Below are 13,934 nucleotides of genomic sequence, written 5' to 3'. Positions count from 1 at the left end.
TTTTCATTAAAACTATAGCAATAAATAATGTATTTTTATGATTGATATATGATATTGCGGACACTAAAGCTCGGGTACGAATCGGAATGGATGGCGAAACCTCGGGGGCAATTAAGGTAGAAAGAGGCGTCCGACAGGGGTGCGTTTTAGCACCCCTGTTATTCATCATCTATATAAACGGTCTGAGTGACTCCCTGAAAGAGACGACAACGGATGTCCCGAAAATCCAAGGGAACCCGCTACCCGCACTCCTCTACGCAGATGATGCGGTGATCATGGGCTTAACACCGAATGCTCTTCGTGCCCTGGTCAAGAGCTTCTCCCTTTTTATGGGGAAACTGGACCTGAAGGTGAACTTTAAAAAATCATTTGTTATGACATGTGGGCCAGGGGCCAAACAACTGAACTCCATCTCAATTGGATCAGAGAAGCTATACTCCACCAAATCATTTCCATATTTAGGCATGGTCTTTGCTGCGAACGGCCTGTGGAGTGGGCATCTCGCCCACGCCACAGGCAAGTTCTCAAAGGCCATAAATTCCATCCTTGCCTTGCCACGACCAAAAAGGTCAGAAACAACCGGGGCAATTATGAAAATCTACAAATTGCAATGTGTTCCGGTTGCAACCTATGGAGCAGAAATTTGGGGGATAGTGAGCCCATCTAGCCTGCAGACAGAAGAAAACCGGTTGTGCAGAAAAGTCTTAGGAGCTCCGATCTCCTCTTCTGGGTATATCTGTCATGCCGAGCTCAACTTGCCCTACATAACCGACTTCATTGCCACGCGACCCGCAACATTTTGGCTGTCGATTTGGGCTAATGAATGTGCCACCCTAACACAGGACATTGTATCTGAATGTCTAAACTGTGACAAGGGTATGAGCATCCCGTGGCTCCGGGCAACAAAGGAAAGCCTGGATAGTATTGGGAAAATCAATCTTTTTAACGACCCTGCCCAGATTAAGAACTCAGATAAGAAGGTCATACAAACTGAACTTTATGCCCTCTTTAGGGAAAAGAGGTTGGAGATAGAGTTACAAAAACAAACTGTTAAATCTTATGTGACTAATATAAACAATGATCTATCCCCACAACGAATACCTTTATACCTCAGACTCCCTCTGACCAACTGGGAGAGGTCGCTGTTATTCCGCCTAAGAGCTGGATCTACAAAATACTCACTCTGCTTTCCCATGGGCCACAGCACTTCGAACCCTGGGCACGAGCTAAGCCCCTGCCCCTGTGATGGTCACAGCAGACAAAACGACCTGCATTTCTTTTTCCATTGTAAATTTTTTATGAAATATATCAAGTGGTTCTTAGCTCCATATTTTAAAAAACAAAGGCCAGTTTCCCTAAATCAATCTTATGTAATGTTTTTAAACTTAGACAATGCAGATCTGATTTTTCGTGCAACCTCATTTCTGAAAGTTATCTTTTATGCACGGAAATCTATGGAACCTCCCTGAAATGCCCATGTACCCAAGAAGAATGTCTCCTATGCAACAGCACTTTGGTTACCTATAATGTATATTGGAATGCACTTTAATAACCTGATCTAGACTGTTTACATCATCATTGCTGCTCTCCTTTCTTTTAATTATTTTTATGGTAACTGTGTAAAATTATTTTTAAAAACGTGTTTTATGTCTATGTGACTTTTATGGATTTTTTGCAATCCGAATAAAGTTTTCTTTGAATTGAATTGAAATTGATATATGCATTTCTTTTGCTGGTGATCTGCAATCTATTTATTTCTGCTCTTGTGTTACAAAAGAGTGACTATACACCGGCACACGCGGCCTAGTATGGTTGAACAGACATGCTGCCATCCACTACTCTGAGCCAATCAAAAGCTTTAGAATGACTTGCAATTCTCACACAGAAACAGTAGAAACAAGTAGCACTATAATACAATTGCTCATCATCAAATGACTGAAAATGCTAAACATGTCAGTTTTGATGTAATTTCTATCAGGAGTATTTAAAATTAAATTATTCTCAGTTCTGTTATTATAAAAAAGTAGCAACCATTTACCGTTTTCTTGGCAGCGGTTACTTTGGTTTCTTGTGATTGTGTGACTGTATTATTTTCAGTGCCTGGAGGGATATCAGACTTTTCCTTGAATAATTTTCTATCACTTTCTGAAACAAAAACATTGGAAATTAATTTACTTGAAATACCAACGATGCAAATTGTAAATGAATGTGATCATTACCAGTTACAAATCAGTTTATCAGAAAACAAAGAAAACCTAAAGCACTTCAAAGTAATAACGATACAAGACCATAGTAGCACCACTGGAGGTCCCAGAAGGTTGCAAGCGTGTGCAAAGGTTCAATTGCAAAAATGGCAAAGTGCGAACAGAGACCTTTCCTTCAAGTAATAATGAAACTGATAAGCAACTCAACAAAACACAGATGCTAGATTCTAGTCGTTTTATTGTATGTCATAACTTGCGTGTACATGAAACTACTATGGTATCTGCATAATAAGAAGTTCTTTTAATCAGCGGATGCCCTACATTACAGAGCGCTGATATTGTGAGTTCAAAACATTTTGATTTGCTACCGGGAGAAGGAGAACAATATGAGAGACCTAGAAAAAGTGAAATTTAATGTTATATATTTCAAATTGTAGAGAATGAGCGCTGTCTCTCATAAGAGTAACGTCCCCAATGGGCACACCTTCAAATGAATCTCAAAAATGTTTCATGTAGATTTTTCATAAAGTTGTATTTTTATTTTTTTTCCACTTGATACTATTAATTCCATAGTATGCATAGCTTGCATTGTTATTCAATCATTTCTGCCCAATGCATTTCGGGGTTAACCCTTCATCAGGGCACTTAATTTCTGAAAACACTAAATGAAATAGAACATTCATATTGGTACAGGATGAACTGTTGTGAGTAATAATGCATATTATTACGAAGTGACAACGGTAATAGTCATACAGAGGTTAAGGTTGGTGAATGACATGTGAACTCAAGCAAAAGCCTTAGTGAAAAAAACATGAGATGGTTAAACGATTGTGTGTCCATGTAATTAGGTCACGCAAGAAGTAAAGTCACTAACAGCCACAATGCGTATCCCTTTGGACCAAGTACATGCTTTGACAAATGCCTCGAGAATGCAGAGGGGGGATCGAGGAACTGCAATTGGCATTTTGTGGGGTTCCCAGAGGGGACGGAGGGGGAGGCCACAGAGCTCTTCCTCGAGCGATGGCTCACTGAACTGATAGATGAGGGATCACATCTGAATTTTGTTATGATTAAGCGAGCCCAAAGAACGTTGGCATGTCGTCCTCCACTCGGGGTCCAAGACTTGGGCATTATTGCTAAAATCCTAAATTATAGGGACCAAGACACTATACTGCAGTGGGAAAGAAAGAATTAGGACCCCAATTTCGGAGGGACCACGATACGCATCTTCCCCGATTATAATCGCAGGGTACAGACTCAAAGAAAGTACTTCCTGGATGTCAAGCAGAAACTTTGATCCCTTAACCTATGCTACATGCTCCTATACCTGGCCAAACTGAAGGTTTGCGGGGAGTCGCTTGCACTTCTTTGGCTCCCCAGGTATGGGACTGATTGGATCACCGGGTTGGAACTGGGAAGGGCCGCATCCTAGGAGATGCCCTAACAGTAGGGCGAGGCCCAGGAATAGACTCAGTGGGTCGGCAGAACAGAGGAAATGGGGAATGACTCAGGTTGGTGGGATACAACACATCAAAGTGCAACCTGGAGGCACACTGGAGAGGGTAAGAAGGCATGCTTGGGAAACTCCTGGGCATCGGAGGGGGGGACCCCCTCTCGCCGTTGTCACAAGATACTGTTATATGACTTGCTTCTGGAGTGCAGGTGGCAAAGTTGTCGTTTTCAGGGTACAAGGAGGGGCACTAAGATGCAGGTGGAAATTGGCTGGTCCATCTAAACAATTTATACCCCATCGAGAGACGAGTATTGATGAAGACTTGGTAAAAAGTGTAAGGGAGGATGGGGGAAAAAATCAAGGGGATTTCCATTTTCTAATACGTTTCAGCATGCTGAAGTTAAAGTAACTGTTGGTGTTGGGAGTGAGGTGTGGGTTTCAGAACTCTCTTGCCTCGCTTGTGAGTGGTTGTTTTGTTTACATGAGGGTATGCACTTGCGATGGGAGGTGGGAGGTGGGGCCGAGGGAGGAATGTGGGGGTTGGAGGAGACTGTTGGGTATTTTGAAGGTTCTATTCAGTTGACACCAGAGAGGGACATACATAGAATAGCACATCTAGAACATGGACGGGTAGTCAATTAGACATTGCTACACAATCCATCAATGACACAAATTAGGTCTCAGGAGAACATGTTGTACTCCATATTGTCATGGAGTGTTAATGGTCTGGGTAGCAAGGTGAAAAGGGGCTGGTTGCCTAGTATTTATGGCGCCTAAAGCCTGACTTTCTTCTTCAGGAGACGCACTTGCTTGGGACCTAGAGCCGTTTTTTGGGTAGGGGAGCTTATACAACCTTAGCACACACAGGTTCAATTTTGTCTCTAGGGGGATAAATATTCTGATTAAGAACAACCCTCTATTTCAGGTGACCAAGACATGGGCAGACCAGAACGGGAGCTCTGTGGGGTCCAAGGACATTGGGGGAGGACTTAAATAACACTGTTAAGTGTCTATGCCTTCCCTGACTAAAGGCACCCACACTAGAGAAGGTAGCGGCCATACTCTTGGAAGCTGATTTCACTCTACATATTGGGGGTGGGGATTTCAATGTATGGTGGCCTCAGACATGGACTGCTTGGGTACAATGGTGGCCCCCTTCAAGGGCATACCCTGGGCACATTTTGTGGCCAGGCTGGGTTTTCAGACTTATGGAGATGCCACCATCTGGAGGAAAGAGGCTATTCATAATGTTTCAGGACGCATAGGGTTTTCCCCCAGGATTTATTATGTATTTGTCCCGGGTGGAGAGGTTGCCACAGTTAACAAGGCGGACTATTTGGCACGGAGACTGTCTGACCATTCGCCTCTATTGATCACGGTGGGTGTGAAGCGTCCCTCTCTGGGTCCAGGCTGGAAACTCAATGCATGAGACTTGCGAGACGCAGAGTTTGCTCGGGAGCTCCAGATAGATTCAGAACTGTACTTCAAAGAAAATAAAAAGACAGTGGACTCTGCCACGGTCCTTTGAGAAGCCTATAAGGCAGTCCTCTTATACAGCACAGGACATACTAGCACACAAGAAGCAGCAAGAGACAGCGGATTTGGAGGAAATTGAGCAACAGTTGTTGCAGCTAGAGGAGAGTCCCGAGGCCGGGGTAGACCCGCAGGTCCTCAGCAAAACAGAGTACCATGAAGTACCATGCTCTGGCACAGGGGGGGGGGGAAAGAAACAAATGCTAGCTACCCAACACCGCCTGTTTGACGCAGGTGATTAGGCGAGCAAGTCGCATGCTTGGTTGAGCAGGAGGGAAGCAGCATCATCAACAGCTCCAGGGCTGCCCATCCGACAGATACAGACTTAGCAGAGGTCTTAGCAAGGTACTATGAATCGTTCTATTGGGCTCACTCTCTGGCGGATGCCCAGCGTGTCAAGCACTACCTGAACATCCTAGATATGCCAGTTATGCCTGCTGAGGGTCGAAGGGCACTGGAAGAGGAGATCATACTCTCTGGAGGTCCAGAAGGCTTTAGCGAAACTGAAAGTAGGGAAGACCACAGGCCCAATGGCCTTTCGGCTGAATTCTTTAAACAATATGTTGGGTTATTGGGACCGTACCTGTTGGATACATAATGAGCTTTTCTGAGAGGCCTGGGACAAAGGGGAACTATCACTTGATGTACAATGTGCCACTATCAGTGTAATACATAAGAAGGGTAAGCCTGAGACTAGCTGCAAGCCATATCATCAAATCTCCTTGTTGAACATTGAAACCAAGGTGCTCGCTACAATACTAGCCACTAGGCTACTCACAGTGGTGGTCCCGGTCATAAATACATATCAGTCTGGCTTTATGCCCGGCAGGGCTACCAGACTTAACTAGCTCTGGGCAGTGAACTCTGCTCCGCTCCCGGAGTTTGAAGAGTTTTCCGCACTCTGCGTTCCGAGAGGCTCTCGTAGTTCCGAAAAACTTTGCTTCGTGTTGCAGAGCGCAGTTTTTTCCTTGCTTGTATTTGTCAACGTTAAGTTGGCGAGCGCAAGGGGGGCGTGGCCGAGCCGGCGACCGTAATGGCTGCCTGACTTGGGAGCTCCGGAGCCATCGTGTCCGATTACCCGCCTAACCACGTCCAGTCATGATCCTTCCAGCCCTTGTGCACTGAATAGTGCACCGGAGCCTCCGGGGGGCAGTCGGTGGCGCATATGGTGCCCAGTACACTTCTCGCCGCCTAATCAAGGCCCAGGCCGAGCCCAGACCTGACTCAGCCTCCGGAGGCCCTGAGTCGACAGTGGACTTGGGTGAGCCTGGGGGAGGGGTCTTGGGCTCAAGTGCTGGGATCGCCATCCCAGATGCCTGCCGCTGCCGCTGTGTGGGACGGCAGCTTCTCTGCTGCACTGCCGGCCACAGGTCGGGCGTAGCCTCAACAGCATCGTCCCCTGCCTAAAGGAGCGCCTCCATTATGCGTGGGACTGGTACAATGGATGTCGAATCCCAATCCTGATCCGAACATGGTGATCTGCTGGGGCTTGCGGTGAGCAACATGCAGTCCTATACTCGCAACTTTGAACCTCCAGTACTGTGAGTACGACCCCCCCTGATGCCCAATGCTGCGATCCCTCATTAATCCTCTTATCTATTGCTGACTATTGCTCAATCTCCACACTTCTGGCTGCCATTTTACAGTGTGACTCACTGAGCTGCTGGTGCGCTTCACTATCCTGTCCAACTGTGTTCCGTAAGCAAGGCACTAGCAAAAGGAATCTGGCTCTCCCCTCCAGCCCGAGCGTTACAGGCACGCTGCGGCCCTCCTGGCAATCCTGTGTAGACCAACTGCCTAGCGTTCACTGTGTGGTGGCTTGACTGTAAACTGACGTCTTGCCCCCACAATCGATTATAGAGAGTGCGCCATAATGTACATGTGACCATTATCAGAGGCAAATCTCCTGCTGGACCAGTATCGGTGACCCGCGTCACAACCTATGCACTTACTGGAACGCCCCACTCCAATGCCAATAGCTCAAGAAATGGGTCGCTCGGACCCCAAACGACGTCCATGGAGCTCCGTTTGGAGGCAAAACCCCCAAAATGGAAGAATCTAGGGGTGCAGCTGGTGAGGAGGGGGGCCAACTGAAGGGCACTGTGGCCATAATGGCTTAACTAAGAGCGGGCTTCCGCGCTATCAACACCCGCTTGGACACAGACCAACAGACTGGAGTATATTCACAGCCGCATGGAGGCCCAAGACACACGCATAGGGGGAGCTGAGCAGCATATTTCAGACCTGGAGGATGCTCAGCCTTCCCTGCAACAACGTCTCGAACGTTCGGAATCCCTTCTCAAGCAAATTGCCTCAAAAACCAAAGATCTGGAGGCGCGTTCACGCCCCAGTAAAATCAGTGTCGCGGGAATTGCGGAATCCACAAACACCGGGCCTATGGCGAAATTCATCGAGACAGTCCTGGTGGATCTATTTGGAAGGGATGCCTTTTCTGCGGCGTTTGCCTTTCGAGAGAGCTCATCGGACTTTGGGACCCATGCCCATTCCTGGAGCTCCCCCGAGAATGACACTTGTGAAACTCCTCAACTACAGTGATCGAGATGTGGCCCTTAGACTAGCCAGAGAACGAGGAACGCTTCTTTACCAGGGATCCACTATTTCCATCTTCCCAGATTTCACATCGCTTGTACAAGAGGCCAGACTCAAGTACATAACTATGAAATGCGCCCTCCAAAAGGCGAACATCAAATATGCGATGCTTTATCCCGCTAGGCTTCGCATTCAGCTAGATGGTAAGACTTATATTTTTGATTCACCGGACGAAGCAGAGAAGTTCTGAAAGAAGCATAAACCATCCACATCGCCGCAACGACGAGAGGTCGACACAGTGCCTGACCCATGATTTCCTGATTCGGGGTGAACTGATATCTCCATGCGCGACTCACATTGTATACACCACAATTTGCTTCCCGCTTGCTTGAGGCGGATTGACTACCTATATGCAAGTATAACACAATACCCTTGCTCCGCCTGGGTGTCTGAAGTGCTCTTTACAAACACTGGTGGGCTGTTTAAAGACCCTATGTTTACTATTGGTTTGGTGGGAATTATTGTTTGTGTTTATTATAGAATCTGATGGCTCCACAGAGCGTTGCCATCCCCGTTGGATGACTATTCATTCTCTTCTTTTTCTTCTCTGTTATTCACTCTGTTCTGGGCTTCCTCTATTGAGATTTACTGGGTGCCTTGTTGTTGTATTTCCGATGGGGGTTGGGGGTGGGAATGGGTTGAAAGGGTGTCCTTGATATACAACTATGTTAGTCCTGTTAATTGTAGGTATGGAGCATTACATAATATTTTTTTTCTGCTGCAGATTGTGTACACTGTTAACCTCTGGTGCGTTATGTTGTTCATACGAACGAGAATTTGTCCACTGATAGCGATACTAGTCCTGGACTCTGACTAAGGTGCCTCTCGTGGAATGTTAGGAGCCTGGCTAATCCGAAAAAGAGTAGACTGATATTAGTATATCTGCCTCGACACACTATCCAAATTGCCTTGCTACAAGAGATCCATTATGCACCACTTCTCGCACACAGTTTTGCATCCACTTGGGGTGGGAACCACTTTTTCTCATGCTACAGCTCTTACTCATGGGGAATGTGCATTTTAATACACCGTTCCCTCCCTTTCCGATCTGTTGAGGTCATTACTGTCCCTGAGGGTAGATATGGTCTTGCAAAAGTTGTTCTGGGGTGTGAGGCTATATTGCTAGTAAATGTTTATGCACCGAACACAGATATGTCAACTTTCCTAATCTGTCCGCTTATATTGACACACTGGGTGCTGACATTATTCTGATGGGGGCGATTTTAATCTTACACTTGATCCCGCTACTGACACTACTGATCCGGGGCGAACCACGAACCCCCCCACATGGGTCCTATTCCCGGATAGATCACTGGTACCTTACACCGCAGCTGTTGCTAGATGTGCGTAACATTGAATATCTACTTTGCACGATCTCAGATCATTCCTCGGTCCTCCTCGTCTTAGATTTATCATTACTCCCCAAACAGCGCCCATAATGGCGATTCCCCTCCTCTGCTCTTTTAGATCCAGTCTTTCGCAATGAAGTAGGATACACCATTAAGGAATATCTCGAGCTCAACAGTGGCACAGTTGACTCTCAACTTATGCTCTGTGACGCCTTCAAGGCTGTAGTGCATTGGGCCAGTATCTTCATGCAGGCGGGTGTGCCCCATTCAATCCATACTGAGCTGAGTGCAATCGAACGAAAACTAAAGGATGTGGACACCAGTTCCCTTGCAGACCCTTCTGCTTTCTCTTTTCGTACCCGTTCTGCGCTTATGGTTGAATTCAATGATGCAGCCGCCCGGGAAATCAAATACCTCGGGAAATATATCGGGGCCAGGGTTTATGGAGAGGGTGAAAGGCCAGGTAGAACGCTTGCGAGACTACTTCGTCCACAATACCAATCAACGTACATTACACCACTGGACTCAGATGATGGGACCCCACTGATTACTAACACTGACATCACGCAAACCCTATTAACACATTATACCCGACTGTACGAAACGCGGTCCCTACGCGATGACCAAGCCCTGAGGGACTATAAGCAAGAAATTGCCATGGTCTTGCTTGAAGATGAGTTCTTAGCATCCCCCATCGATGCTGATTAAGTGCGGCAGGCAATAAAAGACTTAAATAGTAGTCGAGCCCCTGGTTCCGACGGCCTCACCGCAAATTTTTACAAGGCTTATCAAGACCTACTCGCCCCTCGATTGGTTGAGGTATATGCTGAGGCCTTGGAAAACGGCCCCCTCTCTCCAACTATGCAAGAAGCCATAGTAACACTACCTATTAAACCAGGCAAATCTCCTACCAAATGCCAGTTGTACAGACCGCTATCACTGCTAAACCAGGACTACAAAATTCTAGCTAAAATTTTAGCTACTCGACTCTCACTACTGGTAGATACCATTTATTTATTTATTTATTTATTTTATGCGATTTTTAGAGCGCGCAAATACCCGTGAGGGTGTCTCGGCGCTAGTGATACTGAACTCACTCTTGAGCTATGGACGGGGTTAAGATGAAAACAACCAGGTTTTAAGATTCTTTCTGAAATATAGTAGCGAAGGGGCAGTTTTAATATGGAGTGGTAGTGTGTTCCACAGTTTAGCAGTTCCTGTGGTAAAACATCTGTCTCCCCAGTTGGTCCTTCTTGTCCGTGGAACCATCAATAAGTGGGCGGAAGATGATCATAAGGTTCTGGCATGTACCAGGGGACGGAGAGCTGTTTTTAAGAACTGTGGGCCAGGGCTATTGATAGCTTTATAGGCTATGCATAGAGCCTTGAATTTGATCCGACTCCGTACGGGGAGCCAGTGTAGCTCTCTGATGTAGGAGGAAGTTGGAGTAAATTTGGGGATGGCCAAAAGGATTCTGGCTGCGGCATTTTGTACCGTCTGTAATTTGCTGAGGACCTTTTCTTGGGCATTCAGAAAAAGGGCGTTACAATAATCTGTTCTTGAGAACACCAAGGAGCTGACTAGGGTTTTGCCCGCAGACGGCGGTAAGTATGGCAATAGTTTTTTAATCCTTTTCAGTATATAGAAGGAAGAGGATACCACAGCGTTAGCGTGTTGAGAAAAAGTCATCTTGGTGTCAAAGATTACTCCCAGATTGCGTACCTTGGCTACTGGTTGGGGGGGATTTCCCAGCTGGGATGGCCACCACTGAGGGGACCAGATGGGCTGCAAGTTCCCGAATGTCATCACCTCCGTCTTGTCGGAGTTTAGTTTAAGACAATTTGATGACATCCAGGAACTTATTGCCTTCATTCCCTCCTGGAAGTTGGCTGCGACTAGAATACCATCGTTGTGTACTGATAACACTAGTTGGGTGTCATCTGCATAGGTTGTAAGGGCGATTCCATAAGATTTTATTACCCTCGCTAAGTCCGATACATAGATGTTAAAAAGCGTCGGACTTAGCGAGGAGCCCTGTGGTACTCCGCAAGGTAGAGAAAAGGTCTGGGAGGTGTAGTTGCCCATCTTAACTGTCTGGGGGCAGTTGGCCAGGAATGAGGCAAGAAGATCTTTGGCTTTGCCTCTTATTCCTAAAGCCGAGACACGGTCGATCAAGGTGATATGATCGACCGTGTCAAAGGCAGCAGAAAGATCCAAAAGTATAAGAACTGCGGAACCTCCCTTGTCCATCGTAGCTCTTATTTCGTCTGCTGCCTTAAGTAGTGCTGTCTCCGTTCCGTGACCTTGTCGGAAACCGAACTGGGTGTCGTCAAGGAGGTTGTTGTCATTAATGAATTTCGAGAGTTGAGTGTTCATTGTTCTCTCGAAAATCTTGGCTGGGAAGGGGAGACAAGCGATAGGCCTGTAGCTGGCCGGAAGGAGAGGATCCAATGTTGGCTTTTTTAAAAGAGGCTTAATAATGGCCTTCTTCCAAACAGATGGATAGATGCCTGTTAAAAACATTGCATTGCAGATTGTTGATAGGGCAGGAGAGATTGCTTCCGAGATGTGATTAAGAATAGCAGGAGGGCAAGGATCGAGGGGGGATCCTGATTTAGTGCGGGACACGAGCTGTTGAATTTGCTACTGCGTGGTTGATTTGAAACATGAAAAACTCGGGGAGTTGTTGTTGATGGGAGATGCCATAGGGGTTGGGGAGCTGGTGGAGTGGCAAAAGGTCAGAAAAATGGAACTAACCTTATCCTCGAAAAATTTGGCCAAAGAATCAGAAAGAGCTTGTGATCCTTCTAGGCGTGGGGCAGGGGGGTTGGATAGGTGAGTAACTACCTGAAATAGTTGCCCTACCGAGTTTTTTGCCTGGTTGATTTGGGAGGTGTAATAGTGACTTTTTTCAGATATTATGAGTTTTTTGTAAGTGGAGAGAGCATTTTTATAAGTCAATTTGTCAGCAGGGCGGTAGCGTCGACGCCACTGCCTTTCCAGATTCCTACAGTACTGTCTCTGAATTCGCACGGGCTCCGTAAACCACTGTGCTGAAGGAATTTTCCTGCTACGGTGAGAAGTTTTAATAGGGGCTAGTTTGTTACAAGCTTTGTTAAGGTTAGTTAGATAATTTAAGGATGCTGAGGTAGGGTCCTGTTCATCCGGAATATGGCTATCTTGCATTATCTCCGCTAAGAGATCCAGGTTGATATGTTTCCAGTCTCTGTAGGAGACTAGAGACGACGATGTGGAAGTAGGTTTACTGGGAATGGTTTCAATAGAAAAACAGATGGCTGCGTGGTCCGTCCAGATCAAGGGGATTACCTGGGTAACCACAATATATGGATTGTTGGTGAACAGACCATCTAAAGTGTGGCCCGCTTGGTGAGTGGGTTCTTTCACCAATTGCAGCAGGCCGACAGCCGCTAAATCGGTCGTTAGCTGTGCTGTATCAGGGTCGTTGATGGATTCCAAGTGAAAATTAAAATCTCCTAATAAGGTAAAGTGTGGGGATCCTGCAGAAACTTCGATCATATTGCCTATGTTGGCAAGAAACTTGGCACGCGACCCGGGAGGGCGGTAGATTAGCATACCCTTAAATGATGCTTTGGCCATCTTATGCCCCTTCCAGGCAGGGTTTGTTCCCGCTAGATCTACGACTATCAACCTGCGTACAGTATTCTCGGTTATGAACCAAATGGAACCTACGCTCCCAGCAACTGTTGTGATGCTAGATGCCGAGAAGGCATTTGATTACTTGGAATGGTTCTCCCTTTAATCTGTTCCCTGAGAGAAAGAAATGTTGGAATTTTTTAACTATGCCAACGATCTTCAATTGGAGTTTGACATTAACTCATCAGCATCTAACTTCCAAGCCACTATGATTTTTATAAGTGACTAGATGAACAATAACCAATTGAAGCTGAATCCCGACAAAACTGAGCTGATTCTCACGAGTGGGTCCGCCAATCCATGGCACTCCAACTTTTGGCCCCACCTACTGGGCAATCCCCCCCGTGCCAGCTGCTTCCTCCAAAAGCCTGGGGATAATTATCAGTAATTATTTGTCCATGAAAGCCCAGATCAGTTCAGTTGTCTCTGGCAGTTTCTTTTAACTCCGGAGAATAAAGAAGATTAGTAGATTCTTGAGTAGGGAAGCTTCTGGTCACTATAGCCTTGGTAATTTCCCGACTGGACTATGCCAACTGACTGTATGTTGGCATTCCTGCGTACCAACTGAGACGCCTCCAATTGGTTCGGAACCAAGCTGCTAGGTTGATTTTTCATCAACGAAAGTGGCATCATGTTAGTCCTCTTATGAAAAGCCTTCCCTGGCTTCCAGTGATCAAGCGCTGTGCTTTTAAGCGGGGATGCACCATTTTGATAGCCCTTCATGGCAATAGTCCGGCTTTTATGTCAGCTAGACTTCAACGCTACACTCCTTCTCGAGACCTTAGGTCCTCCCACCTAAACCTGTTGGCAACTCACTCGTCTAAACGTAAGAAGTATGGTGGTCTAAGGTTTGCAGTTTTGGCCCCACAATTCTGAAACTCCCTCCCGGTCGAGATGAGGTCTCTGACCTCTCTTGTATAGTTTAGAAACCAGCTTAAGACCTGGTTGTTCGCCCAAGCATATGATGACTAAGCTATTTCCCTGCCACTCCCTCGACCGTTACCTGAGCTCCATGAAACCGTTTGGTGTACGCGCACTCAATAAATGCTTTTAACATAACATAACAATGGTCATTCTTATATGCAAAGCAAAACCAAAGGAAATGATGGA

At 46.3% G+C, this 13,934-nt stretch overlaps 1 protein-coding gene across 3 annotated transcripts in view; it reads right to left on the bottom strand.

The window, feature by feature from the left end:
- LOC144754851 (WASH complex subunit 2-like) overlaps positions 1 to 13,934 on the bottom strand; it is a 770,229-nt gene that overhangs the window by 525,628 nt on the left and 230,667 nt on the right. For all 3 annotated transcript variants that reach the window (XM_078643106.1, XM_078643107.1, XM_078643108.1), the window contains exon 15: positions 2,039 to 2,145. In XM_078643106.1, the coding sequence (XP_078499232.1) occupies positions 2,039 to 2,145 (107 nt within the window). The remainder of the gene's footprint in view (positions 1 to 2,038; positions 2,146 to 13,934) is intronic.

This window comes from Lissotriton helveticus, chromosome 5_1, assembly GCF_964261635.1.
Source record: "Lissotriton helveticus chromosome 5_1, aLisHel1.1, whole genome shotgun sequence".
Classification (NCBI taxonomy): Eukaryota; Metazoa; Chordata; class Amphibia; order Caudata; family Salamandridae; genus Lissotriton; species Lissotriton helveticus.
This window is presented reverse-complemented; position numbering and strand designations above follow the sequence as displayed.